Genomic DNA, 26,414 nt, shown 5'->3' with positions numbered 1-26,414 from the left:
TAAGGATTATTTTTACTGAATAAAATTATTTTTAGGAGAACGGTGGTAGAATCACGTTAAACCACTCTCAGACAACTCAAAAGAACCATATCTAACATTATATAACCTAAAGTACTATATCTGCTCAGGAAGTAACAGTGGCTTCACCTTATTGTGTCAACTTGAAATGTTTCTGACCAGCTTTTAAAGTTGTTCCCCCTCCTTCACATAACATATATATCATCCTGGGAAAATTAATTAATCTGCACCTAAATTTCCTTACTGAAAAATGGGATAACGAATAAATGGATGCCGGTTCACATACAAAGCAAAACACACACACACACACACGTCAAAATTAATCTGAAAATCTCTGAAATCACTCAGAATGTACAGTTTTATTTATAGACCCTATATAGTAAAGTCTAAAAACCACTTACCTAGGTTAAAGGAAGAACAAAGGTAAAATCTAGGTACAAATGTTTGGTTATTCAAACCATCCTGCCTTAAAATAATAAATTTCTAGCAGTTAATGGTGGGTAGCAGGGGGAAAGATGAAAGATATTGAAGAAATCTTAAGTGTGTACATACCACTGAAGTGGAATGGGCTGCTCTTTGGAATAATAAGCATGTCTAGCAATCTTAGCAATTTAACATTACTTAAAACAATGTATCTTCTCAGTATCTCTTAAAAACACACTTTTTTCTTATCCCACATAATTACTGCCTAGGAAAATTCATTCATGCATATGGTTTGTATCTCAAATTTGCGTCACTAAACCTAGTATCGTATTGTGTTCCATGTTACTTGCATACATTATCATCACATCAAATTCAATATCTTCAAAACCAACTAAGTTATTTTTTTGCCAAACTTTTATATTATACCACAATGCTTTAAAGACTTCATTTCCGTAACTACCAGAACTTTAAAAAAAAAAAATACTGATTTGGCAGGGCATGGTGGCTCACATCTGTAATCCCAGCACTTCGAGAGGCTGAAGCGAGAGGACTGCTTATCTGAGAGGCTGAAGCGAGAGGATTGCTTGAGGTCTGGAGTTTGAGACCAGCCTGGGCAACACAGTGACACCCTGTCTCTATTTTTAAAAATTAATTAATTAATTTTGATAACCAAATATCCCAAATCAGAAACCCTGGCTACCTCTTCAATCTTTTTTCTCATTCAATCCCTAAAACTAAGTAATTTTAACCCAAGTGTTTTTCAGACTCATCACCACGAGAGCCAAAACCCCAGATCAACTATCTCTCATTTGGCTGTTTTATTATTGAAACTGTTTCCTAAGCTACTTCTTATCAATTCATCCTGAACACTTTTGCCTAAGATGTCCTAAAGTACTCTATCTACTCAGGAAATAATAGTGGCTCTCTCTTGTTTATTGTGTCAACTTGAAATTCTTCTGATGGGCTTTTAAAGTTATTTCTCTCCACTACGTAACACATATCATCCTGGGAAAATCACCTAACTCTTCTGTGCCTAAATTTCCTTATGGTAAAATGAGATAATAAAAATATCACACAGGACTCATGTGAAAACTGAGAAACATTTGTACAGCAAGGTAACTGTACAGTGATAATAGTTTCTGGCACTTTGTAAATACTAAATAAACTTTATATATTATGACTTTCTAATATCCATACTTCATTATCAAATGTTCTCAAAATAAATCCTTAATTCAACCAGGTTGAACTCCTTGTCTCTCTCTGCTTTCAGAATTCCTTCTTTATATATAATTTTTACCTTAATCTATTAAACTTAATCCTATTTATCAAAATTGTAAGTTTTTCAAAAAGCACTGTTTCTTGAATAATCCCATCTTCTGTGATTACTCTTGCATTTATCATTACCATTTTATCTTTCAAAATGAAAACATTTTAGAAATGTATCAAAAAGTCCCCAAATCTCACCGACAGATAATTACTAGCAGTACATTAACACATTTCATCTTTTGAACCACAGTTATTTCCTAAACTATGAAATAATCTTCTGAACTGTATTTTCTGAAGAAGAGATGACTAATAATGAAATCATGAAGAAAATACCAAATTTCTATTGAAATTTCTATTTGTTACTTTTATGTATGTATGTACATATGTAAGTGTGTGAATGAATACAAATGTCTCTATTGACATTTTATTGGTATTGTTTCTGACAGATAAGTATATATAACAGAAATATTATTCAAGATCATCATCCTTGATAAATAGGTATTTAAAACAAATTTTTACAAGCTAAACATACAGACACTATCTTCACTTTCTAAAAAGGCCTTAATCTTTGATATAATAAATCTGTTTATATTTTAAAATTATGAACTACATTTAAATTTTTAAGAAAAATAATTTTACCATCATAAAATAACCTATTGCACAATATTTTCTTGTTTTAAAAAATAACTTTAATCAGTTGATAATTTCTTTATATTTAAAAGATGGGATGAGGATGAAGATAATAGCAATAAACACTTATTTAGCACTTAGTTATATATGCCAGGTACCCTTCTAAGTGCTTTGCATTGTATTCACCCATTTAATTTTTAAGCAATCCTAGTAGTTCCTTTTATTGCACCTAATATACACATGAATCAACCAAGGTAAGGAAAGTCAAAGTTACTTGTCCAAGTAGCTAACTGAGCAGCAGAGCTAGGATTCTGAACTGTTAAGACTAAAATGTCTCTCTAAATGCTTTAAAAAAAATTTTTTTTAAGTAATTCTTTAAAAATTTAAATTATTTTAAAAATGTGGTTTATAAAACATGAATCCATTTAAGATAAAACTTTCACATGTTAGATAAAAGCAGTCTCACGTGTGAATACTTTTTAAGAACTGAAACAGGCAAACACAGCATACATTTAAGAAAGACATGGAGCCGGGCATGGTGGCTCATGCCTGTAATCCCAGCACTTTGGGAGGCCAAGGTGGGCGGATCACCTGAGGTCAGGAGTTCGAGACCAGCCTGACCAACATGGAGAAACCCTGTCTCTACTAAAAATACAAAATTAGCTGGGCGTGGTGGCACATGCCTGTAATCCCAGCTACTAGGGAGGCTGAGGCAGGAGATTCGCTTGAACCTGGGAGGTGGAGGTTGTGATGAGCCGAGATGGTGCCATTGCACTCCAGCCTGGGCAACAAGAGTAAAACTCTGTCAAGGAAAGGAAAGGGAAAGGAAAGGGAAAGGAAAGGGAAAGGGAAAGGGAAAGGGAAAGGGAAAGGGAAAGGAAGACATAGAGATAAAATACCCTAAAAGAAATGCAGTAGAGCAGTAGAGCAGGATATATACTTTGGTATTTGCTAGAAATGCTTCCCAACTGAAGGGCGAGAAGATACTACAGTGTAGTCAACCAGTGGTCCGGAAGGCCGGAGTCTGGGAAGCATATGATGAGAGAGGCACCCCATGTAACTTCAAAGTATGGTATCCTTGAAAATGGGAGTCCTCAGCTGCAGATTTGTGTTCAGACACAGTTTGCTCTGTTTCTTTTCTTACAAGGCTTCTCTTTAGTTTCAATCAACTAATTCACACCTCTAAATAACTAGTGGAAACAACTAGGAAACTAGTGTCATATACTCTTCAAGAACCTGTACCGTGAATTTCAAAATACATAAATATTTTAGGCAATTAAAAAAAAGCAGAGTGGTACATTGAACAATGAGATAGTTACTACTTGCTTCTTATGTACTAAAATCCAGGTATATCTCTGTCAGACAGGAGTAGGAGAACAGCCATATAAGATGTAAACTACACAGAACAGAAAAACCAAACTCATCTCATCTTCCAAATCTCCCAATCCTTCTCTGTGTCCAGTAATAGCTAAAGACATTCCCAACAACCAGTTATTCAAGGCACAATCTCAAGCTTTATCCCTTTTCCTTTCTGATTGATTACAGGAATATTCAATCAGAAGTAAACTCTTGTTAAAAGTCTATTTCAGAACTCTCTCTTGAACTCGTTTGTCTTAACTTCACTGATAACAGTTCCCATGCCATTTCTCATCTAGATTACTAAATGGCATGACAATTCAATCTCTTTGACTACAGCCTCTTCCCCTAAAATCTAGTTTCACAACGTCACCAGAAATGTATTTATAAAACACACCTATGTTACTCTTCTGCTTAAGACATTTCCAAGTGCCTTAGAAAAAGCACAAAAGTTCAAATAGCCTCAACAATGTGTACAGAGTTACTAGATGAAATAAAATGGATAGATGAGAATGAAGTAGCCTAATGCTTGTGGATGTTTACCTATTTAAAGTTTATATAAAGTTGAGGACTGCACTAAAAAGAACAATTATAGGCTGAGATTTCACGTAAACTGGTTAAGAGGTACTAATCATATATTTTAGGCATTTCTGAAAATTTTACTTAAGGAATTTTAAAAAATGGCTAATTGAAGTTGTATGTTCACCTGTTTTTAAGAACACATTTTATATTTAATAAAGAAAGAAAGATAATGCTTGCGTAAAATCTAGTGAGTAAACATAAAGTCAAATCTTAAAGAAAGATCATGTCTTGTATACTTGGGCCACATGACTATGGTACTCACATTGGTTTTACAAGGATATATATTTACATTTCTAACTCCTTTCAAAAGACGAACATCTCCACATAAAATTATAAATTGAACATGAGCATCAGTTATTTAAGCAACTACTGCTAACCCACACTAGAGCCACAGAAACACTTAACTGAGTTTAAGTAGGTCAGAAATGCAGAAATTCAGAAAAGTTAAGAATAAACGCCATGCCAGAAGCCATCTGTGTCAGTGACAATGTTAGCTCATATACTGTGGACTGGGAAAAAAATATTAGATGAAATATTTACATATGCAATACATTTTTTGTTATTCTGTTAACTATATAGTAAACTATTTTTTATATTTAGATAATCAACAATTATTAATAGCAAAGTTCAGAAAATGCTAAACAGAGATACATGTATTATTTTTAGTATGTGTGCACAATCTCAAAGAGACAGACACATAAACATATAAAATTAATACATTTTTGTTAGAAACAGTGGGGAGTAAAGGAGAGGATTGAAACACACATTATCATCCCAATTGTCCTGGCTGAGTTTAAATTTGGAACTCTATTCCCAGTACCAGAGAAAAACACCTAGAATATAAAGAGATAATCAGTAATTCAGAGACTCTTGTTTCATCTTTAGAAAACAAAGAGTGCCAATTAAGGAAAATAATTAAGTTCATAAAGAAAAGAATGAAAAACTCACGTTCAATTACCTTTTCTAACTTTTTGGCTTCAATATGTCGAAGTACTTGTTCTCTCCAGTCATGAGGAACTTTACTTTTTCCTGGAGGATCTAATAAAGAATGCTCAGAACCAACCCTTGCATTTGGTCTTTTTGAAGGACTAGTCCGTGAATAATTGAAATCACTAACTGACATAGTTCTCTCTGGTATTTCATTAACAGAGGGTCGAGCACTCTGAGGTCTTGATGCATTTGGACCATCTATGCTGTATGTTCGTGCAGAAAGAGGTCTCTGTGACCCTGGCATCATTTGAGGAGTTCTTCCCACTGAGGGGAACTCTCTGTATGATAAATAATCTCCTTCAGGAATCTGGGCCCGCCTTGTAGAACCTGGATCACCAAGATTTACAGAGGCTGTGGAGGACACACTACTTTGTCGCTGAATTGTACTTCGAGTTACTACAGGAATAAGTCGGTCGTTTGGTGAGATGGCCCACATTTCCCCATGTCTTGCTGGGCCAAGTCTCTGATGTAAATGGTATGCAGTATTAGCTCGAACATTGTTATGATTAGAGAAATTCAGATTGGCAGAATGTTTAGCATAACTTTGATTTTCTGTGCTCTCTGATCTAGGAAGGCGCTGAGGAAAACTGGCATGATCTATTTGGGGATTTTGTTTGGAGTGCCACAAAGTGTCTTTGACTGCAGCACTGCTACTGTATTGGATATTATACTGTGGAGGACCATATATTTGAGGTGTAGATTGTGGGCCACTTGTGGGGCCTCTTATTATATTTGGCTCTTCGGGATTATGATTTGAATCGAACTTGAAAATTGCCTTTGTTCCTGACATTAAATCAGAAGATGAAGAAGAACCAGTAAATACCTGCAATGGTTGATCATACAACAGTGTGGCAGACTTGCTCCTGACTATATTTTTTCCATCGACAGTAGATGTAATTTTAACAGCTGTACTTGGTTGCTGAGGTCCATTATCACTAAGAATATCATAGATTTTTAGCCCTCCAATCTCCATATTAGTTATGCTATGAGATTTCACAACAGATCCAACTGGACCACTTTTCTGAGGGGAGAGATCTTCAGTGCTTTTGGAAATACCTAAGTCAACAGAACAATCACTGTCATGTGGTTCAGTCCTATTAGGAGACTGTGAAGTTTCCTCAGAATGTCCATTTACCTTATTTACAGATTCCAAATTAGGATACTTGTTTCCATTTTCCAAGTGCTCAGTTTCTTCTTTAGAATTAATGCTTAAAAAGTTTGTTCCAAGCATGATATCCTGTGTTTTTGATCTTTCCATCTCTGGTTGAAACGTGTCATTAGTTATAAGCTTATTAAGATTCATATTGATGTGATCTAATTTGTGAGTGTCATCAGCTGTGGCTGTTGAGTCAACACTTTTCTCAATTAGAACTAATCGCTCTTCGATATTCAAATCATATTCAGGTAAGTTAAAATCTTTTTTATCATGAGCTTTGAACTTTTCCTCTGTTGAATTGTTTAAAATATCTCCATTTTGTAAAAGGCTGTTAAAATTTTCATCTTCTTGCCTAAAATAAAGATAATTTTGTGAAAAACATAATAAAGCCAAGCTTTCTTAGTAACAGGGAACATTAATAAATAAATTGTGTAGGCAGACAAGTTAAAAAACTTAATAAAAGTCAAAGACAAAAGGCATTTATTATCAAGCATGTAATTTAAAAATATTATCTTAATAGTTAATAGAGCTTTATATTCAGTTGCAGACAAGTAATACAATTAAGTTACAGATAAAACCAAGATTAATTTTCATCAATATGCTCAATCTAATTTGTCACAAAATAATTCAAAGGGCTGAACTACGAATAAAATTGGAATTTCTAATCTTTGCTGCATCTTTTCACGAATGTGCTAAAGAAACAAAATGCTTGAAGGAGGGCAGATATATGGAAAGAAAACTAGTAACATGAATAGTGGAGTAAAGCACACAGGACATTTTTACAGTTAATTTTGAAGTCTTACATTATTAACCAAATTAACCATAGTTAACGAAGTACACAGTTGTTATTACATTCAAATATATAGGTAAGAAAACTGTACAAAGCAAAGAACTGAATTGTCCAAAGTTTTATATCAAATATGTAAAAGGCATCAAAAGATACATGAAGTCTAATCACTCTTCTAAGTAGCTAGCTGTATTTGGCAAATACTTTTAAATGTGTCACTCCAAAATTATAGAAAATATTTTGTTTTTACCTGGTGGTATTAAGTATTTGTGTCCTCTTGAATACATATACTCAAGTTATGTTTCCACAAAAATTCCCTAATACTGGGTCTTCCCATTACAAAAAAGAAAACTTTCATTACTAGAAACACAGCACAAAAAGGTGTTGCTGTATTCCTTGCTTAGGCTCTATTTATTATATTAAAAGCAGGATTTAGAAAATATACCACTTTCCCAACAATAAACAAAATTTTATTATTCAACAAATTAATACAATAACATCTAGGAGGTTATAAAAATTAGTATTTTAAACAGTAGCTCATAGCCTCAAATTCAAAGAATAGAAATAAATGATTGATTGTAATTACACAATACCTTATACTCATTTTTAGGCATAAAATTCACGTTCCTTTTCCAACCAACAATAGACGTTAATATACAAATTTTACTTAAATACGCCTGAAATTTAAGAACAACTCTAAATGACTGTTAAAAATATCCATACATTAAGCTTTTGGTTTAGTAGGTACCCCAAGTAACCCCCCCCCTTTTTTTTTTGAGACAGGATCTCAATTCTGTCACCCATGCTGGAGTGCAGTAGCCTGATCATGACTTGCTGCAGCCTAAACCTCCCAGGCTACAGAACCTCCCACCTTGGCCTCCTGAGTAGCTGGGACTACAGGCATGTGCCAACATACCTGGCTAATTTTTTTTTTAGAGACATGGTTTCACCATGTTGCCCAAGCTGGTCTTGAACTCCTGGACTCAAGCAATCTATAGTCTTGGCCTCAAAAATTGCTGGGATTACAGGTATTCTACCACATCCAGCCAACCCCAATCTCTCTTTTTTTTTTTTTTTGAAACAAGGTCTAGCTCTGTCACCCAGGTTGGAGTGTGGTGGTGTGATTGCAGCTCACTGCAACTTCCGCCTCCTAGGCTCAAGTGATCCTCCCAACTCAGCCTCCCAGGTAGCTGGGACTACAGGCACATGCCACCACACATGGCCAACTTTTCTACTTTTTTGGGTAGAGATGGGGTTTCACCATGTTGCCCAGGCTGGTCTTGAACTCCTGGACTCAAGCTATCCACCTGCTTTAGCCTCCCGAAGTGCACAGGTTTAAGCCACCATGTCCAACCCATCTTTCTAACAAACAGTTTAGCTGATAGAATAACACTATGGTAGAATGGCAGGGCCTTACTCTGACAACCAAATTTCTTTTTTTTTTTTCAAACCCACCGCCAACATTATAGACAACCAATTTCTCAAGAGCCTAAATAATAAAATGTGTTTTAGACTTCAGCTAAATTCCAGGCTATACAAATTAACACTTATCTCTCTCAGTGAGTGTGTCCTACAAAATTAAGCCTAAGCCAAATATACACCACCAGTCAAGAGTATTTGAATGAATCCTTTAATGGCAGCCCCCAAAATGATTCTGCATTTCTAACTATAAAAATACTCCTTTCAATTTATATTACCTCAAATATGCTGTTTATGTTGCCATATCTATAAATATATAAATATTCAACTTTTTAACCAGGATATTGAGAATCTAGTCTATTCTTCCCCATTTGAAAATCTAATTTAAGATGGTAATGTATAAAAACTAAATAGAAAATCAGCAATAGAAATGGGGAAAGAAAACATATTACTGGAACCACTTCTATAGTATTTATTTATTAAACCCTATATGTTTATGTATTCGTTATCTGCCTTACTACTTCTACTTATTGTATAAATGAAAAACTGTAAAAGATGTTCACACACCTTATTTTGGAATTAGTATCAATATGAGTTTGTTTCACTGGAGAGCAGAGTGAGGTGTCTTGACTACTATCAGTATTAAGAGAAACTGAATCAGACATCCGAGATGGAGAAGAACAATTGCTGTTATTCTGATTGCTATTGTGTGTAACTTCATCTGATAAAGAATCTGTTTCCTTTGTATCATCTGAAACAAAACAAATTTAATATCAATGATAAATTCCCCAAGAATTGTGTGAAATGTTTTTCAGTGATGACAAATGGCAATTATACCATCCTGGTTCTATATATGAGGTAATAAATTATATTGATAAGAAAATCGGAAGCACCCCAAAAATTCAGTCCTAATACAAAGACTAAATAATTTTTAGATGGTGATATAATTTTTTAAAAAGTAACCAATGTTGGGGTTACTAAGAATTCGATTTAGTTACTGACAAGGTGATATTATTATGTACTGCTTTCTAAGGTCAGGTCAGTTAATTTCAGTGAATATACTTTTCACCCATTTACAATTGGAAAAACTGATAATGAAAATATAGTTTACAACCTTTCTGAACTTATCTGGGCAAGAAATTATTTCCTATATATATGGAATTTTTTCCCCCATCCACTCTAATAAAAACAAGCAATTCAGTCAATCTACAAACATATAATTACCAAACAAATCAAGGAATTTTCAAAGGTCAGCTCTTCCTTAATGTTTTTAAAACGTTTCATAGACTTGTTTATGAATGGTAAACTCTCAATATGTGAGGTGGTTGTGTGTGTAGCAATTATATGAATAGAAACAGACAAGTGTTCATATTCCATAATGGGTAGTATAAAAAGTAGTATTTTTTCAAAGTAGTGCTAAAAAGGTTGTTTTTTTTAACTAACTCAATTCTAGCCAAATCATGGAAATAGTGTATAAAGACATATCCATAGAAGATTATGTGAATTAAGGATATCTTTGATGTTCTGAGATCTTAGGAGCACAGCTCAAGTAGTCCGGATTGTATTCACAGTTTAGCAAGTGGGACTCTAAGTTTGATCTCAGTGTATTTAGGTTTTGAGCTCTTAACCATTAAAATAGATGGTTGTTAGGTTCTCTCTTAGATACACTCCACTTCCTCCTCATCATGGGGGCTATTGTGACAATTAGATAATAACACGTAAAATATTTAGCGTAGTACCTAAGCAATTAGTGCTCAACAAATTCTAGGTATCACTACTACAAGTATTATGAACCCAAGCTATCCAAGGGCCACCTTGATAATAAGTATCATTGATGCCATAAAGACAAATGGCTAAACGTTTGAGGATGATGATGTAAAGATACTCAGGTGCTAGAGGGGAGGGGTGAGGGAAGGGACAGATACCCTTCAAGATCTCTAAGAGTCTAAGATTGCCTTATATGAAAGAATGGCTGGCAGAGGTTGGACAGCATGTAAAAAATGTTTTGTGATAGAATGAATAAAAATAAGGTACTGTGCTGAAAGATAAATTATCTAGCCTATTTGATGCAAAATTGTTTATTAGCCTCATTGTATGTCAAATCAGATATGTACACATGGATAAAATTAACTCAAGGATCACACAGCAGATAAGTGGCAGATATGAAATTACAATCCAGGCTTATGTGTCGGTAAAGTTCATCCTTTATAAGTAAATTTGCATGAGGAGAAAGAAAATACTATCAAGGCCTTTAGCTAAAAACGAGAGAGAAGGAAAGAGAACCTTTCAGAAAGCCACGCCTAAAAATTTGTTTCTAAAATGTTTCAAATAACGTAATATTGAATGAAATTTATTCCAAAAAAATTTATAAATTTATTGAGGCAATTTCTACTCTTAGTACTTTCCTTCAACATCTAACCTTTTTTGTTATTACTAAGTGCTACAACTTTTGGCTGGTTAATAGAGGTTTCAATTAATGGTGGTCGCATCTCCGCCATTTTCATCTCTTCATCAGAAGAAAGTTCTTCAGATTCCTAGTAAAAAGCGGAGAAGGGAAAAAAAATTAAATTTTTGTTTCTTCAAATAAATAAATACTAAGTCATAAGACTTTAAAGGGAAAACAAATATTATAAACACATATTAAACCTTTTCAAGATATTGCAATAAAACACAACCAGTCCTTCCAAGCCTGTTTGTACAATTTGCACCTCTACCCTTTTCATGGCATCATTATCCTAATCAAACATTAGGATACTGCTCCCTCTATTCCCTTTTTTATACTGAGATATTCACGTGCTGCATCTCCTATAATATTCTCACAACTACAATAACTTTCAACCAAATATAGCTCTATGAATTAGAGTTAAGACTCTATTAAAAACCTTTAGTGGCTCCTCAAGACAACAGAACATTAAGTCCAGACTTCTTAGCTTGGCTTTTCAAAGCCCTGTAATCAGGGCCCTATCTACTCTACCGATCTTATTTCATAATATTGCCTCTGACTCATTAGTACCATAAAATGTTATTTTCCATATGTTCCAAATGCCATTCTTTTGCTCTCATAATTCCTTCCCCTTTCATTCCGTTCTCCTGTATCTGTGAATTAAAATCTTCCAAAACACAGGTGAAATGCCCCCTTCTCCTTAAGGCAGCCATAAATCTTCCTTCTAAATTTTTGTAACACTTAGTACTTAACACACTTAGCACAGTGTATCCTTAATTATATGTGTTTGCATTCATTTAAATCCCTATATCCACTTATCCATTCTGCCACCTTACCTCCAAACACAGTGCCTTACACATAAAAATTACACTAAATGAGTCATAAGTTCACTGTAACAAACCTAATAATTTTTTCACAGCCTATGTTACATTAGCTTCAGTACATACCATAGTGTATTGAATGATATTAACCATCCTTTAAAAAAAAAAAATTATTCCTGTTGTAAATGACAGCTCACGGATAACCAGGAAAAGAGATGGTGTGCTTGAATGCACTTTGAAATTTTAGGGAAGAAGATGTATTAACTTAAATAGCCACTTGTAGCTAGTATACACTGCAGTGAACAATGCAGCTATAAATCAGAAACACTTCAGATATTCATATTAAAAAGTTACAGCTTCACCATTTTACATTACCATTAGCAGCGTATGAAGGGAATATAAAATGGTGCAAACATTTTTTATTCATGAAAATATATATCCACACAAAAACCTGTACACAAAAATTCACTGCAGACCCTCATTACAGCCAAGAAGTGGAAATAATTCAAACATCCATTAATTGAAGAATGGATAAACAAAGGGTGGATATACACAATGTAATATTATTCAGTCATAAAAATGGATGCTGTGTTGATATATGCTATAACATAGATAAACAAACACATTATGCTGAGTGAAACAAACCAGGCACAAAAGACCACATATTGTGTGATTCCACTTAAATGAAATGTCAAGAATAGGCAAATTTATAGCGGCATATAAAGTAGATTTTTGGTTGCCTAGCGCTGAAGGGATAAAGAGTGAGGAGTAACAGGTAAGGAGTAGGGGATTTCTTTCTGGGGTGAGAAACATGTTCTAAAAGTGATTGTAGTAATGGCTGCACAATTTGGTAAATATACTAAAAGCCACTGAATTGAATACTTTAAATGAGTGATTTGTATGGTATGTGAGTTGTATCTCACATAAAGCTGTTTAAAAAAAAAAGTTCCAGCTTTTATTGATCCACTAGAAGAAACTCCACATCTAAAACTGTCTCAGACATTCAACTAAAAAACCTTTCACATTCAAGGATACATGCATAAATAAGTTAAATAACTAGGTATGCTTATAGTAGTCTTTTCATTTTTAAGCTACAGAAATAAAAGCAATTATGTATTTTACAGTAGCCTAGACTACCTATAATCTAATTCGCATAAACATCTGAATACAAAGGGCATAATAATTTGTAAGTTTAAAGTGACAAATGAGTGATATTTTTGCAGATATGAAATTTCTCAATGATGAATGCATTAACATTTTCTACAATTAATATCAGGGCTTTAGCAATAATAAAATATTAAATTGAAAGTTCTTCTGATTGCTCCAGAATAATCATAAAATCATACCTCAAAAACATCATCATGGTTAACAATATGCTTCAAGTTCTCAGAGGCTTTCATATTTGCAGTCACTGGTAAACTCCCAGGACTAATCTCAGCTTCAGGTTCATTGATCTTCTGTATAGAGTTTCCTATCATATATTTTTCTCTTTCATCAACTTTGCTTTTTACTGTAGTAGTACTTTCTGAGGTCTAAGTAAAAGAAAATATAAAGAACTCATATTCTTTTAAGTTTTATATGTATTTTAAAAGTTCAAATAAAAATTTGTAAGCAATTTGCCAACTTCCAATTCTGGGACTTAATCTCAAACACGAAAACTTTAAACATAGAAACCTGTGACACTCACAGATAAAATGCTCATTTTAGGATCACATGGCCCCCAAAGATCCATGAGCCACATTAAAATTTAAAAGTGAGCCAAGGTTACTTTCCTCTTAGAAACTGCAAGGCTTTTAAGTGTGGACAACCGAGTCACTTAGCTCAGCATACTCAACTCCGGATGGTTAAAATTGTTTTCTGCTCTTTGTGAATTGAATAGTAACTCTAATGACATGTAAAACTTTTGTTTCTGTGATACAATAATGTGTGTGTGGCAAAGTCCTAAAGGAATATACCATTTAGGCATTTGTGAAAGTTTCTGAAACATCCCAAGGAAATGAATGCCAACTGTCTGTCATTGCAATTACATTTAAAATGAGAATGGGGTAAAATGGATCAATATTACTGGGGAAAAAATCTCCATAATAATAATTTTTCTGGCATTCATTATGTTCTTTGTTCAGACAATTATTTTTTTAAAGGTTACACGGACGCTACACTGCCAATTGGACATTCTATAGCCAGAGAGTGGTAATGATAGTAATTATGGACTTCACTGATTATTACAGTTTCCTAGTTCAGGTAGCTGAGAACAAAACCTTAAACTGGCAAGTGCAGTCATGTGGCACTTTACAACAGTGATATGTTGGAGAAATTTGTTAGGTGATTTTTTTACTCTGTGAACATCACAGAGTGTACTTACACAAACCTAGATGGTATAGCTTACTACACAAATAGGTTATACGTTATATAGCCTATGGCCCCGAGGCTACAAACCTGTATAACATGTTACTGTACTGAACACTACAGGCAATTCTAACACAACAGAAAGTATGTGTGTATGCAAACATATCTGAATATAGAAAAGTTGTGTTATGATGTCATTAGGCAATAGGAGTGTTTCAGCTCCATTATACGTTTTTTCTTTTTTTGAGACAGTGTCTGGCTCTGTCACCCATGCTGGAGTGCTGTGGCATGATCATAGCTCACTGCAGCCTTGAATTCCTAGGCTCAAAGGATCCTCTCACCTCAAGTCTCCCAAGTAGCTAGGACTAAGGAACATGCCACCATGCCCAGTTAATTTTTAAATTTTTTGTAGAGACAGGTTGTCTTGCTATGTTGTCCACGCTGGTCTTGAACTCCTGGCCTCCAGTGATCCTCCTGCCTAAGCCTCCCAAATAGCTAGGACAACAGGCATACATCACCAAGCACAGCTCATTTTTTTTTTTTTAACTTTCTGTAGAAACAGTCTCACCATGTTCATCAGGCTGGTCTCAAACTCTTGGGTGTATGCGACCATCCCACCTCAAGTCTCCCAACGTGCTGGGATTACAGGGGTGAGCCACCATGGCCAGCCATCTCCCTTATATTCTTATTTTTTGTTTTTGAGACAGAGTGTCGCTCTGTCACCCAGGCTGGAGCACAGTGGTGCGATCTCAGCTCACTGCAACCCCTGCCTCCTGGGTTCAAGCAATTCTCCTGCCTCAGCCTCCCAAGTAGCTGGGATGACAGGTGCCCACCACCACGCCCAGCTAATTTTTGTACTTTTAGTTGAGATGGGGTTTCACCATGTTGGCCAGGCTGGTCTCAAACTCCTGACCTCAAGTGATCTGCCCGCCTTGGCATCCCAAAGTGCTGGGATTACAGGCGTAAGCCACTGCGTCCGGCCCCTTATACTCTTATAGGAACACCATCGTTATGTATGTGAGCATGTTGACCGAAATATCATTCTGTGGTACATAACTGAACATTTAGAGTACGTGAAAAGGGTCACTGTATCAACTGCCATTTAAAAATAAGAACTTGAAATAGGCTTTGGTTAATCCTTTTGAATTTTCTAACCTTCACACCCACATCTTTATTTGTATCTTGTTGGTCTTCATGTGGTTTCAAATCTCTTCCAGAGTCTTCATTGGTCTCTTCATCTTTTAATCTGTGTACAATGGTTTGAACTGTTTTGACCATATTCTTAAGCTCATCTGGATATGGTGTTGGATATCTTTTTAAATTTCCCTCCTAGAGAAATAAAATAAGTGAAATATGAAGTACAAATATTTCTAATGTCAATCTCAAACAAAATTTAACCTATAATCCATCTGAATTACATTAGATATCAAGCTCATAGGGATAACTATGAAGACAGATGATAGACTTTGAAGGCATTTTAGGCTTAATAAAAATATGGTTTTATAACAAAATAGTAAGACTTCACAGTAAATTTCAATGTTTTAAAAGTTATATCAGACTCAAATATTCCCAGTTAGGGATATACAGTATGAATATTGCCAAAAATTGTGCCACTTAGCTTTGAAACAGATACACATTTTTCGGCTAGATATTCATCTACGTATATATAAAATTCAGATATTCGTATATTTGTGTCTCACATACCAAGAGCCATATTTTTCCAAGGTCAGCCTATCATTTTCTAAGATTCAGCTAAGTTTGTATAAGGGGCAAATAATTACATTCATAAGTAACTCAAAAATATGTATTTACTATTCCTATCACTGTGATATGTTTTCAATTCCATAAAGAAACAAAATGTTCATAACAAAGAGTTCTTTATCTCTAAGATGTATAAAAATAAATCATTAAAGAAAGGGAAAGGAGAGAAAATCATCATTACAAATATGGTGGGGGGGAAGTCAGCTAAACTGAAGTTAAACATAAAGGGCACTAATTTGAAATAAAGTGTTAGTTCATTTCTCTAGCCTATAATAACGTTTTCCTCTTACAGTTATATATACTATGAAATTTAGTTTTAAATCACACAGTTTTATATTGTTCCCAAATTCTTTCATGTCTGAAATATTTGGAATCAGTAACACTTCAAGTGCCTTGAGGACAAGGAATAAATCCAATACTTTTTTATATCCCCAAACATCAGAGTATATATAGCACCAACTTAAATATCAGCAGACGTGTTTCAAATTTTAAAGAATAAAGAACAGACTCACCCTGGGAGGTGCCTCCCTTTCATCTTTGTCTTCATCACATTCAAATGCAACTTGAGCCCGCTGTTTCCTCTGTTCCTCCCACAATGAAGGGTTAAAACTTTCATTATCTGATATAAACATAACTAGAGAAAAGTAAGAAACAAAAACCTACTATATTTTATGTAATTATGGAAAACTATCACTTGCTCCTAATTTCTGCATGAGTTATGTTCATTACAATAAGTCTAAAATAGTTAAGAATAGTCAATGCAAGAAATTAGAAATCCTAATGCATAGGCTGATTCTTGATAATGTCAATGTAAGATTTCTTTACAATGTCAATCACATATCCTTTCTTCCCTGAAGCTGATTCATCTTGTTTTTTTACCAGAAGGGTTCCTGAAGAGAATCTACCAATGAAAACACCACAGATATATGGTTTTGGGCAGTGCTCCAAAAGGTGCTATGGTAGAAATGCAATTTCAACACTGTATTAAACATTATACATAACATGGATTATATACTAAGTAAAGTTCTTACAATATATTTTCTATATCAAAATGTAAAAAAATGGAAATTTTAAGGTAAACCCAACACTTATATATTCTATCAGGTATATAGGGTGAACATCCCTAATCCAAAAAATCCAAAATGCAAAAAACTCTAATGAGTATTTCCTTTGAGCATTGTGTCAGCACTCCAAAAGGTTTGGATTTTGGCACAGTTTGAATTTTGCGTTAGGGAGGTTCAACTGATATGAATTCTGCAAAGATTCCAAAGTCAAAAAAAAATCAAAACCTGAAACACTTCTGGTCTCAGGCATTTTGGATAAGAGATACTCAACCTGTAAGATCAAAAGCAAAGATTTAACAACTCTCAGTTTTTTGTTATTATTAGGCATCTAAAAAATACATAAGGCTTAAAAAATAATTCATCCAGCTATTATATATCATTCCATAGAAGTTGTGCAATACAAAATAAAATCACAATTTTTTTGCCCATTAAAATAAAATGACTATCCCCTACTCAAAACAGAGATTACAAGTACCCAAAATGAGCTTTAAAGAACCCCAGAAACTCCTGGAATACCCAAATATGGTCAATTAGAATATTTCCACAAAAATAACATCATACAAAAACTTCTAATTATCATTTTTATTAAGCCCTTATTTGGGGCTTGCTTAACCTTTTAAAATCTCATATCCAAACTAAGGATGTCATGAAACCAACTCTTACCAATGGGAATGAAATTCTTTAATTTAGCCTTTTCTTTGTTTTCATTACTCCATTCAAGATTTTTTTTTTCCTTATAATTGCTTTTTTTAATTGCTTAACACATACTCAATGAAGTAATGTATTTGTTTTTGTTCAAAACAAATGTGGAATGTGATTCAAATTCCTATTGACATACTTTTGTGGTATCATTGGAAAGGCAAAGACAGCCCAGCAGTTTCCAACAAAGTCTATTTTTTAACTCATATAATTCCCTCTCCCTTGTAATTTCAATCACCAGCTTGGCCCAGAGATTCCAATTAGTGTAAGCAATTTTACACCAGAACTTATTCAGAAGCCCAAGGTAAGCTAACTTTTACCATGCTTCTCATTTTTGTCAAATTCTAGTCACTCACACTTTCTACTCTTTTGTATAAATCTCACATCTTTGAAGATTCAGGACATCAGATAATATCATTTTCTATCCATTCTAGAGGCTACTCAAACTGATCACCCAGGTATAGACTTACTGAGGACTCTAGTATTTTGGCTACAGATTTTTCTCTCCACCTAAGACCTGCTAATATCCTAAATGATGTCAATGTGGGATGATGAGCCCAACACCTCAACACTACAACTTTATAATTCCTTGATGTCCTCAATCCCAATGTCCCTATGCACATCAGCTAAATGATTCACAACCACAGTCATACTCAGGACTTTTCCACCTCTTTGACCACGACACCTGTTCTTCCAAATCACTCAATTCCTTATTACCGCTGGTAAACTTTCAGTTCCTTAACTACCTTTCTTTTGCTCCTTGTAAAATCACTCTAGGTTTTACTTCCTTCTCTATTAAGCTTGGATTTTATTATACATTAATCACTACGACTTCCCTGAAATGCCCTTACCCCAACTTCCAGAGGCAACTTCCACTTCATTGTAAAAAGAAAAGCAATAAAAACCCTCAGACTCGTGTTTCCACTAATATCCTGCTTTCTTAGCTACAAATGTATTGTTATAGGAAGGCATACTTCCCTTTCTCTCTGATTAAGACTGATTCCTCTACCTAGGCCCAAGATCTCACCCCTACTCTTGCACATTTATTCATCACTATCTACCTTTAGAATCTTTCTTTTTTCCTTCTTTTTTTAAATCTTCCCACCTTCAGAATCTTGAAGGCAAGAATTTTTGCCTTTACTTAGCTCTAGCACAATACCTGTCACAAAGGTGGGATGAAAAACAGAATTAATTGCGAACAGTGTCTACTTCTCTCAAATTGGTATAAAACCCAAACCCAAATACGTAATATTTTTTGACTCATCTATTTCTTGGAGGCACTAGGATAAAGACAAAAGCCTTTCTTATAGTTGAAAGGAAATTCATTCACCTTGTTTAGTACTCTGTGTATAATATCCATGAGACACTTTAGGTGACAAATGAACTCTAAGAGGACCCAGAATATCATAACTGATACTGTATTTCAAACTTTTCTATTAGAAACTCTTCAAACAAATCTCAAAATCAAAAATTAGTAGTGGCAAGATTTTGCTACTTCTATTCTTCCTATCAGAAATAAATGTTTTACCTGAATTGTGATCTCTTTTCAAATTAAACAGGAAGGGAATAAATTACAATGATAGAATAGTAAAAGAAGGCAAGGTAGATTTGAATCATTAAAGTAGAAACCAGTATGAGAAGAAATCAAGGCACGAATATACCTATGATTCTGACAGTTTAGAGGCAGAATGAGTAAACTTTTTCTATAAAGGGTCAGATAAATATTTTAAGCTTTGGGAAAGGCAACTAATGATAACAGCATCTATTTTGGAAGATTGTAAAGATGAGAAGTTATGGATATATAAAGTGCTTAGCATCGTGTCTGACTCAAATTGGCTATTATTTTTACATTGCTATAGCAGGTTTAGCTTTGAATTACTGAAATGGAATAAAAACTTATTTAACTTGTATTCCAGAACTAGTGCTAAACTAATAGAAAACTCTTTACCTTCTATAGGATAACTATTTCTTGCTCTCTGCCAGAAGCAATAAAAGACTTGCTTTGATAAGTTATTATTTCATGGGTATAATCTGATGACTTGTATTTATATGTAGCACAACCTGTTCAGCTTTCTAATCCAATTAGAAGATTTGTGAGATAACTAACATAAAGAGCTTCATTCACTGGAGGTTCTATAGTTAAAGCTTTGAGAATAGGTTAACAACCTCTCTTCCATGTATTTAAATTCACCCACAATCTCCAAATTTAGCAATACAATAAAACATGGAAGTATGTTTCCATAACAAAATATAGTATACTTAATATTAAGCTGTCAATAGTGATTACTGTTTTATGTGAACAATAATTTTATGAATTAGAAATTAAGTTAAAAATAGAAATGCAAACTCTGCTTATGCTGTAAGCAGTGCCATGTGGGGAATTACAACAAATACTCGAATGCATCAATAGCTAAGTTTTTTTGTCTTATTCACTAAAACTTATATCTCAATTTCCTACTTTTCTTTGTCTCTGAAGATGATTTCTGGAAAATAGGAAGTAAGGGTAAGCATCCTCTAAATAATGTTATAATCAGCTATGCAATATACTAGATAATTGTTATTTTACATGAGAGGACAGAATATTAGCATAAGTATCTCTTATCTGAAATGCTTGGTTCCAGAGTGTTTTATAGTGAACGAATGTGGCTGTGCTCCAAAAGAACTATTATCATCATTTCAAGATAAGGAAACTGAAGTTCAATAACCTATTTAACTTGCCTGTGGTATAGTTTATAAATTAAGACTGATGATTGACATGACTGATTTACATTTTTTCTTCAGTGTTTCTATGTATTAAGAATTAACTTATAAATAATTTCAAACGACAGGTATGTTCACTGGTGTCAGAAAGAAGATACATAAAAATTACAGTTACTTTAAGTGTAATATAATACACACACACACACACACACAGAGAGTACAACATATACTAGAAACAATTTGCTCATTAGTCTAAAAGGTTGTCACACCATAAAATATAAAAAACATCTGTGCCCAGTAGTAAAAGGTATATTCCCCCTTGTCGGGCAAAATAAAAGAATTTAAGAGTAGCATTTATAGTCAGAGTTCAACAGATTATGCTGATCCAGTGTGTAGATCCAAGTGTAATATTAAGTTCACAAGTGAAGAAAATATTTCCTGGTTTAATAATTCTTATCACATAACACTTAACATTTATTCCTAGCATATAGCTAAATGTTTTTAAGTTACCAATTTTAACACTGTGGTTTAATTTAAAGGAATCATTTAAGGAAGCATATGCTACACTTATACCTCTAAATTCAACTCCTGAAATCGTGCCCTATTTTTCCATTATTTTCAAATGAACTTTTTTGGTCAATTCTCTCAAGTCCCATCAAACTAGTAAAAGTCTTTGAGACTTAAAAGTTCACTTCACACCTTTTAAATTACTATGTGTTTTTAACAAGAAAACAGATTATGAAATTCCTACCATCCTCAGTCCTTGGCTGTTGAGGGAACATGTAGTTGGTAAGCACCATTTTCTGGGTCTCTGAATCAGTTTCTTTTTGAAGAGGTATCAGGGGTTTGGACTAGAGAAGGAAAATAAATGCTTAATTTTCAATAACCCTAAAGCAAATACATATTTAGCAATTCCTCTGCATAAGTACACACCACTTTTTCTATAAAATATCAATGTGTAGGTTACAAACAAATCTAACTATATACAATAATACTTTAGGCATTCATTTGAAACCATATTAAAATCCAACAAATAAAATTTAGTTTTTAGTATAAAGTAAATCAAGTTACTGAAATATCAAGTTTTAAAAGATTTCATACACTAAGTTTACCCATAGTCTGTTACTTATTAACACAGTGATATATTTAATAAAGTTATAAAATAAGCCTTTCCATTGTGTATTATTTTGCCCTCTCTAGCATTCCCCTTCACTAAGATGCTTTTGGAAAAAATTACTTGGAAGGGTTAGTCTGGTTATCTAAATGTTTATTCTAGTTAGCAGCTGAAAAGAGAATGATGAAAACAATTCATCACTGATGAAAAGAGAATGATGATTCTCTTCATGAAAATCATTGTTTTCATTATGAAAACAATGATGAAAAGAGAATGATGAAAAAAAGCTTCTCTTTCTTCCTCTCGTGTACTTGTGTATCCCATCTACAGTAATGACACCAGTAAGTCACTCAGTGGTGGAGCCCCCCAGGAAGTTTGGACCTTCTTTTTTCTTATGATTTTTTCCCTAACTAGTTAACAAATGTTATCCATCTATTTTTTAATATAATTAGTTCTTTTTGCTATTCACCTAAAATCCTACCAATAAAAGCCTTGGCTGGCTCCAGATGGACAGAGAACTATGCAATTCTCCCCTCACATGCCACTCTATTACTTAATTATTTGCACCTACTCCTGTGAAAACGTTCCAGCTAGTTAATTCCATCCTGTAATCTTACTCCCATTCAAACATTCCCCTCTGTTCCTCAGCAAACAAAAACTGCCCTACATTTCAAATTCCTGAACAATTTCCTTGACCCTCAGATAATGGAAATGGTAGCTCTACTCCCTTCCCAAAGACAGTGCTTCCCTCAGGCCTCAAATATAGGTGTTAATTTATTCTCTCCTACCTCATCCACCCCAAGTCAGGAGGTGAGGGTAGCACTTACAATGCTGTGACATCATTCCTCCCCTATCCTCAGATTTAAATTCCTGTTCCTTTGAGGCATATAACCCGTACCTTCCATAGTCAATCTCCTGTCCTATTATCTGCTGGCCTCTTGATGGTACTCATCTATTCTTGGCTCTTTTACACCGAACTTTTCCAAAGTCATGGGTAATTCAACATATACAAAACACAGATGACATTTCCATACTTTTGGCTTCTCAGCAGATGAACAATGTGTGAGAAGAAAAAAATAAGTCCCCTTAGATGAGCATGTAAAAATTATTTGGAAGGCTTTTAAAAACTCATTGCCCTGAAAATCACTGTATGGTACATGAATTACATGTCAACAAAGATGTAATAAGAAAACTAGTCACCTGTTATTTATGAGGCACAGAGACAGAAAAAGGAACTGAGAACAGTGTATCTGGCCTCTCAGTTCCCTGAACACCCAACTTCAGAGATCTTTAATCTGATTTCATTTCAGATACTCTATTCTTATGCCACAATTCCTAAAATATCACCTGTAAATATTCTTCTCTGAAATATAAAAATGACTCATTCAATGAATATTTACTAAGAGCCTTTTATATTGCAAAGCACTATGACAGGCCCTGTGTACAGAGTGGTGAGCAAAGCATGTTATCTTTACTGACTTTGTAGAGTTTCTGAGAGGAAGAATACAGGTAACAAAACAGGCAACTGCAATTGTAATTTCAAGTGTAATTACAGGGTAGACAGCGTACAGTATGCAGGGAGAACATATAGGAGAAATTCACTTCCCATTATCTTGAATGATTAGCAAAGCATTCCTGAAAGAAAGTCTAAGGTGAGGATAAGACGGTAAGAAGCCAGGTAAGAAAGAGAAGGAAGAATGTTCCAAGAAAGCAGAACTGATTTGGAGAAATGAGAATGAATGTGTACGGGGTAGAGACAAAGCCACAAGACGAGCAGGCTCTTGAGGCATATGATATAAAGAAAAAAGAAACAATGAAAAGGTTTTTAAGTATGTTAGTGCTGGGATCAGATTAAAGAATCACTCAAATTACAATGTGGTTCAGAATGGGTAATAAGGGATTGGAACTGGGAGCAACACTGGAGGCAGAGACCTATTAGGAAGTTAGCTCAAAACTGTCAGCACTGTTCGAAAGAACTGTAAGATAAGACAAAAATGAGAACCACAGATTATTTATAATTTTCTTTTTCTTTTCCTTTTTTTTTTTTTAAAGAGAATCTTGCTCTGTCACCCAGGCTGGAGTGCAGTGGCATGATCATAGCTCATTGTAACCTAGAACTTCTGGGCTCAAGCAATCTTCCTGCCTCAGCCTTCCAAGCAGCTGGTACTACAGGTACGTGCCACCATGACTTGCTATATATATATATCTTTTAAGAGATGGGGTCTTGTTATGTCACCCAGGCAGGTCTCAAACTCCTGGCCTCAAGTAAGCCTCCTGCCTTGACTTCTCAAAGTGCTAGGATTACAGGTGTGAGCCACCATGCCCAGTCTGATCACTTTAGAATCCTTTAGTAGCCACATATTTTAAAATGGCAAAAAAAGATGAAATTTTGATAATGCATTTAACTTTACATATTCAAAATATCATTTTAACATATAATCAAAAAAATTATGAACGTGACGATATATATTCTCTGTTCATACTAAGGCTACAGACACCAGTGTGTATCTTACACTCACACCAAATCTCAATTTGGACCAGTCCCCTGACACTAGTGGCTATGGTACTGGACAGTGCAAGTCTTAAGTGAAAGATGATGGTGAACAGTATTTAAGGGAGTGGCAGTAGGGATAAAGCAAAATACACAAACACTTGAAGATGTTTAAGATTCAATAGGGCTTGTCTATGAACTGGACTGAAGTACAGGGAAAAACAGTAGTTAAGGGTTGTATTTCCAGGCCTCTGCCTCCATCAAGTATTATTTACCAAGCTAAAGAAGCTGGGGGGTGTGGGAAATATATTTGGGGCAGAAGATGGTATACTCAATTTTGGGCTTGTTGAATTTGAGACATTTAGGTGGCAATGTTAAGCAGGAATTGAGCTATATGAATGTGAAGCTCTGGCACAAGAACTGGGCTGAAGATATTGTTAGGAATAATGAGGATACAGACAGCAATTTCAAGAGAAAGTATGGAGAAATTAAAGCAGAGCCTAGGGTAACCATGAGGAGCACAAACATGTAAGGCACAGGCAGAACAAATATATCTGAAAAGGAGACTGAGGAGCAGTCAGGCAAAAGGACAACCAGCAGAGTATGGTAACACAGACAACATGCAGCCCTCCCACTTCACTGCTCTCACAGTACTTGCTGATCACCCTCAGCAAGACTACTAATACCCTGACCTTTTAACATGCTTCCCACGATTTACTTCGTCTTTGACTCCCCTTTTGTACCACAATATATCTTAAACCACTTTCTTGCCACAAACCTCGCTGCATTATTCTTTTCTTGCACCTGTCTTGGCAAAACTACAGCCCAAAATCCTTCCAGTTGTATGCTTTCTCTATATTACATTGCTGAGCAAATTAGTATCACCACAAACTTGTGGAGTGATTATTAATTTGTACTCATATTTGTGTACTGATACTAATAATACTTCAACCAGGCTCTACATGCTACCTGAAAATCCTTCTATGTTTCCTAAACTGTACTCTGAAAATATCTTCCCTAAAAAAAAAAAAAAAAAAAAAAACAAGGATTCAAGAACAGCTACGAGGTTGTGCGGGGTGGCTCACGCCTGTAATCTCAGCACTTTGGGAGGCCGAGGTGGATGGATCACGTGAAATCAGGAGTTCGAGAACAGCCTGGCCAACATGGTGAAACCTCGTCTCTACTGAAAATACAAAAAGCTAGGTGTGGTGGCAGGCCTGTAGTCCCAACTACTCAAGAGGCTGAGGCAGGAGAATTGCCTGGACCTGGGAGGAGGAAGTTGCAGTGAGCCAAGATGGAGCCACTGCACCCCAGCCTGGGAGACAGAGTGAGACACTGTCTCAAAAAAAAAAAAAAAAAAAAAAAAAAAAGGACAGCTATGAGTATGGAAAATACTACATTCTAAGAGTATTATAATGTACACTGTTTCCTCTCCTCCCTTTCACAAACGTCATACCCAACTCCCTCCAACAGGTTCAGAATTCCTGTCATAGCTTTTCTGTCATTTTCTACCCATTATCCAACTGCTTCTCTTTTTTTTTTTTTTTTTTTTTTTTTTAAGACAGAGTCTTGCTCTGTCACCCAGCCTGGAGTGTGGAGTACAGTGGAGTGATCTCGGCTCACTGCAACGTCCATCTCCCAGGTTCAATCAATTCTCCTGTCTCAGCCTCCTCAGTAGCTGAGACTACAGGCGCATGCCACCACGTCCAGCTAAGTTTTGTATTTTTAGTAGAGACGGGGTTTCACCATATTGGTCAGGCTGGTCTTGAACTCCTGATCTCAGGTGATCCACCTGAGATGATCCACCCGCCTCGGCCTCCCAAAGTATTGGAATTACAGGCACAAGCCACCGCACTTGGCCCTCATATTCTTAATCTTACTCATTACACAGCTTCTTTCCAACAACCTGTAAACATGCTCTCCAATATTAAAGGATCCCTGCGCTTTTCCTGCTGCTAGCTATCAATTTCTTTACGTTCCATTCCATTTCCTTCTCATCCAACCTTCTTAAAGAGTAATCAACATTATGTGATTCCATTCCATCATCTATTTATTCCTTAAACTCCTTCAGTCTGGGTTTTGACATATACCTCTATAATTACTTTAGCTAGTTGCCACATATAATGGATATTTTTCAGATTTAATCTCAACTGACTTCTCAACAGCATTTATCTCATTAACAACTTCTTTCTTCAGGCCAGTTTCTTCACTCTTAATTGAGACCATCATCATTCAGTTCTCCTTCTACTTCTATGGCTACTCTCTTTAAGCCTCTTAGTCTACTGCCATTCAAGTGCTGGTGTTCCTCAGGATTCATCCATCACTAACATTTTAAAAGTTTTTTTATA

General features: G+C 34.9%; 1 protein-coding gene across 10 annotated transcripts in view; it reads right to left on the bottom strand.

The window, feature by feature from the left end:
- ERBIN (erbb2 interacting protein) overlaps window positions 1-26,414 on the bottom strand; it is a 150,732-nt gene that overhangs the window by 13,979 nt on the left and 110,339 nt on the right. For 7 of the 10 annotated variants that reach the window (XM_030926953.1, XM_030926956.1, XM_030926959.1 and 4 more), the window contains 7 exons: window positions 21,213-21,312; window positions 16,511-16,632; window positions 15,393-15,566; window positions 13,238-13,423; window positions 11,047-11,161; window positions 9,195-9,378; window positions 5,234-6,773 (listed from right to left, as the gene is read on the bottom strand). In XM_030926953.1, the coding sequence (XP_030782813.1) occupies window positions 5,234-6,773; window positions 9,195-9,378; window positions 11,047-11,161; window positions 13,238-13,423; window positions 15,393-15,566; window positions 16,511-16,632; window positions 21,213-21,312 (2,421 nt within the window). Of the gene's footprint in view, window positions 1-3,132; window positions 4,785-5,233; window positions 6,774-9,194; window positions 9,379-11,046; window positions 11,162-13,237; window positions 13,424-15,392; window positions 15,567-16,510; window positions 16,633-21,212; window positions 21,313-26,414 lie in introns of those variants that run through there. The other 3 variants (XM_030926954.1, XM_010367715.2, XM_030926957.1) reach the window with 2 other exon arrangements.

The sequence above is a fragment of the Rhinopithecus roxellana genome, chromosome 3, assembly GCF_007565055.1.
Source record: "Rhinopithecus roxellana isolate Shanxi Qingling chromosome 3, ASM756505v1, whole genome shotgun sequence".
Classification (NCBI taxonomy): domain Eukaryota; kingdom Metazoa; phylum Chordata; class Mammalia; order Primates; family Cercopithecidae; genus Rhinopithecus; species Rhinopithecus roxellana.
The sequence above is the reverse complement of the archived record's forward strand: the minus strand, read 5'-3'. Positions and strand labels throughout refer to the sequence as shown.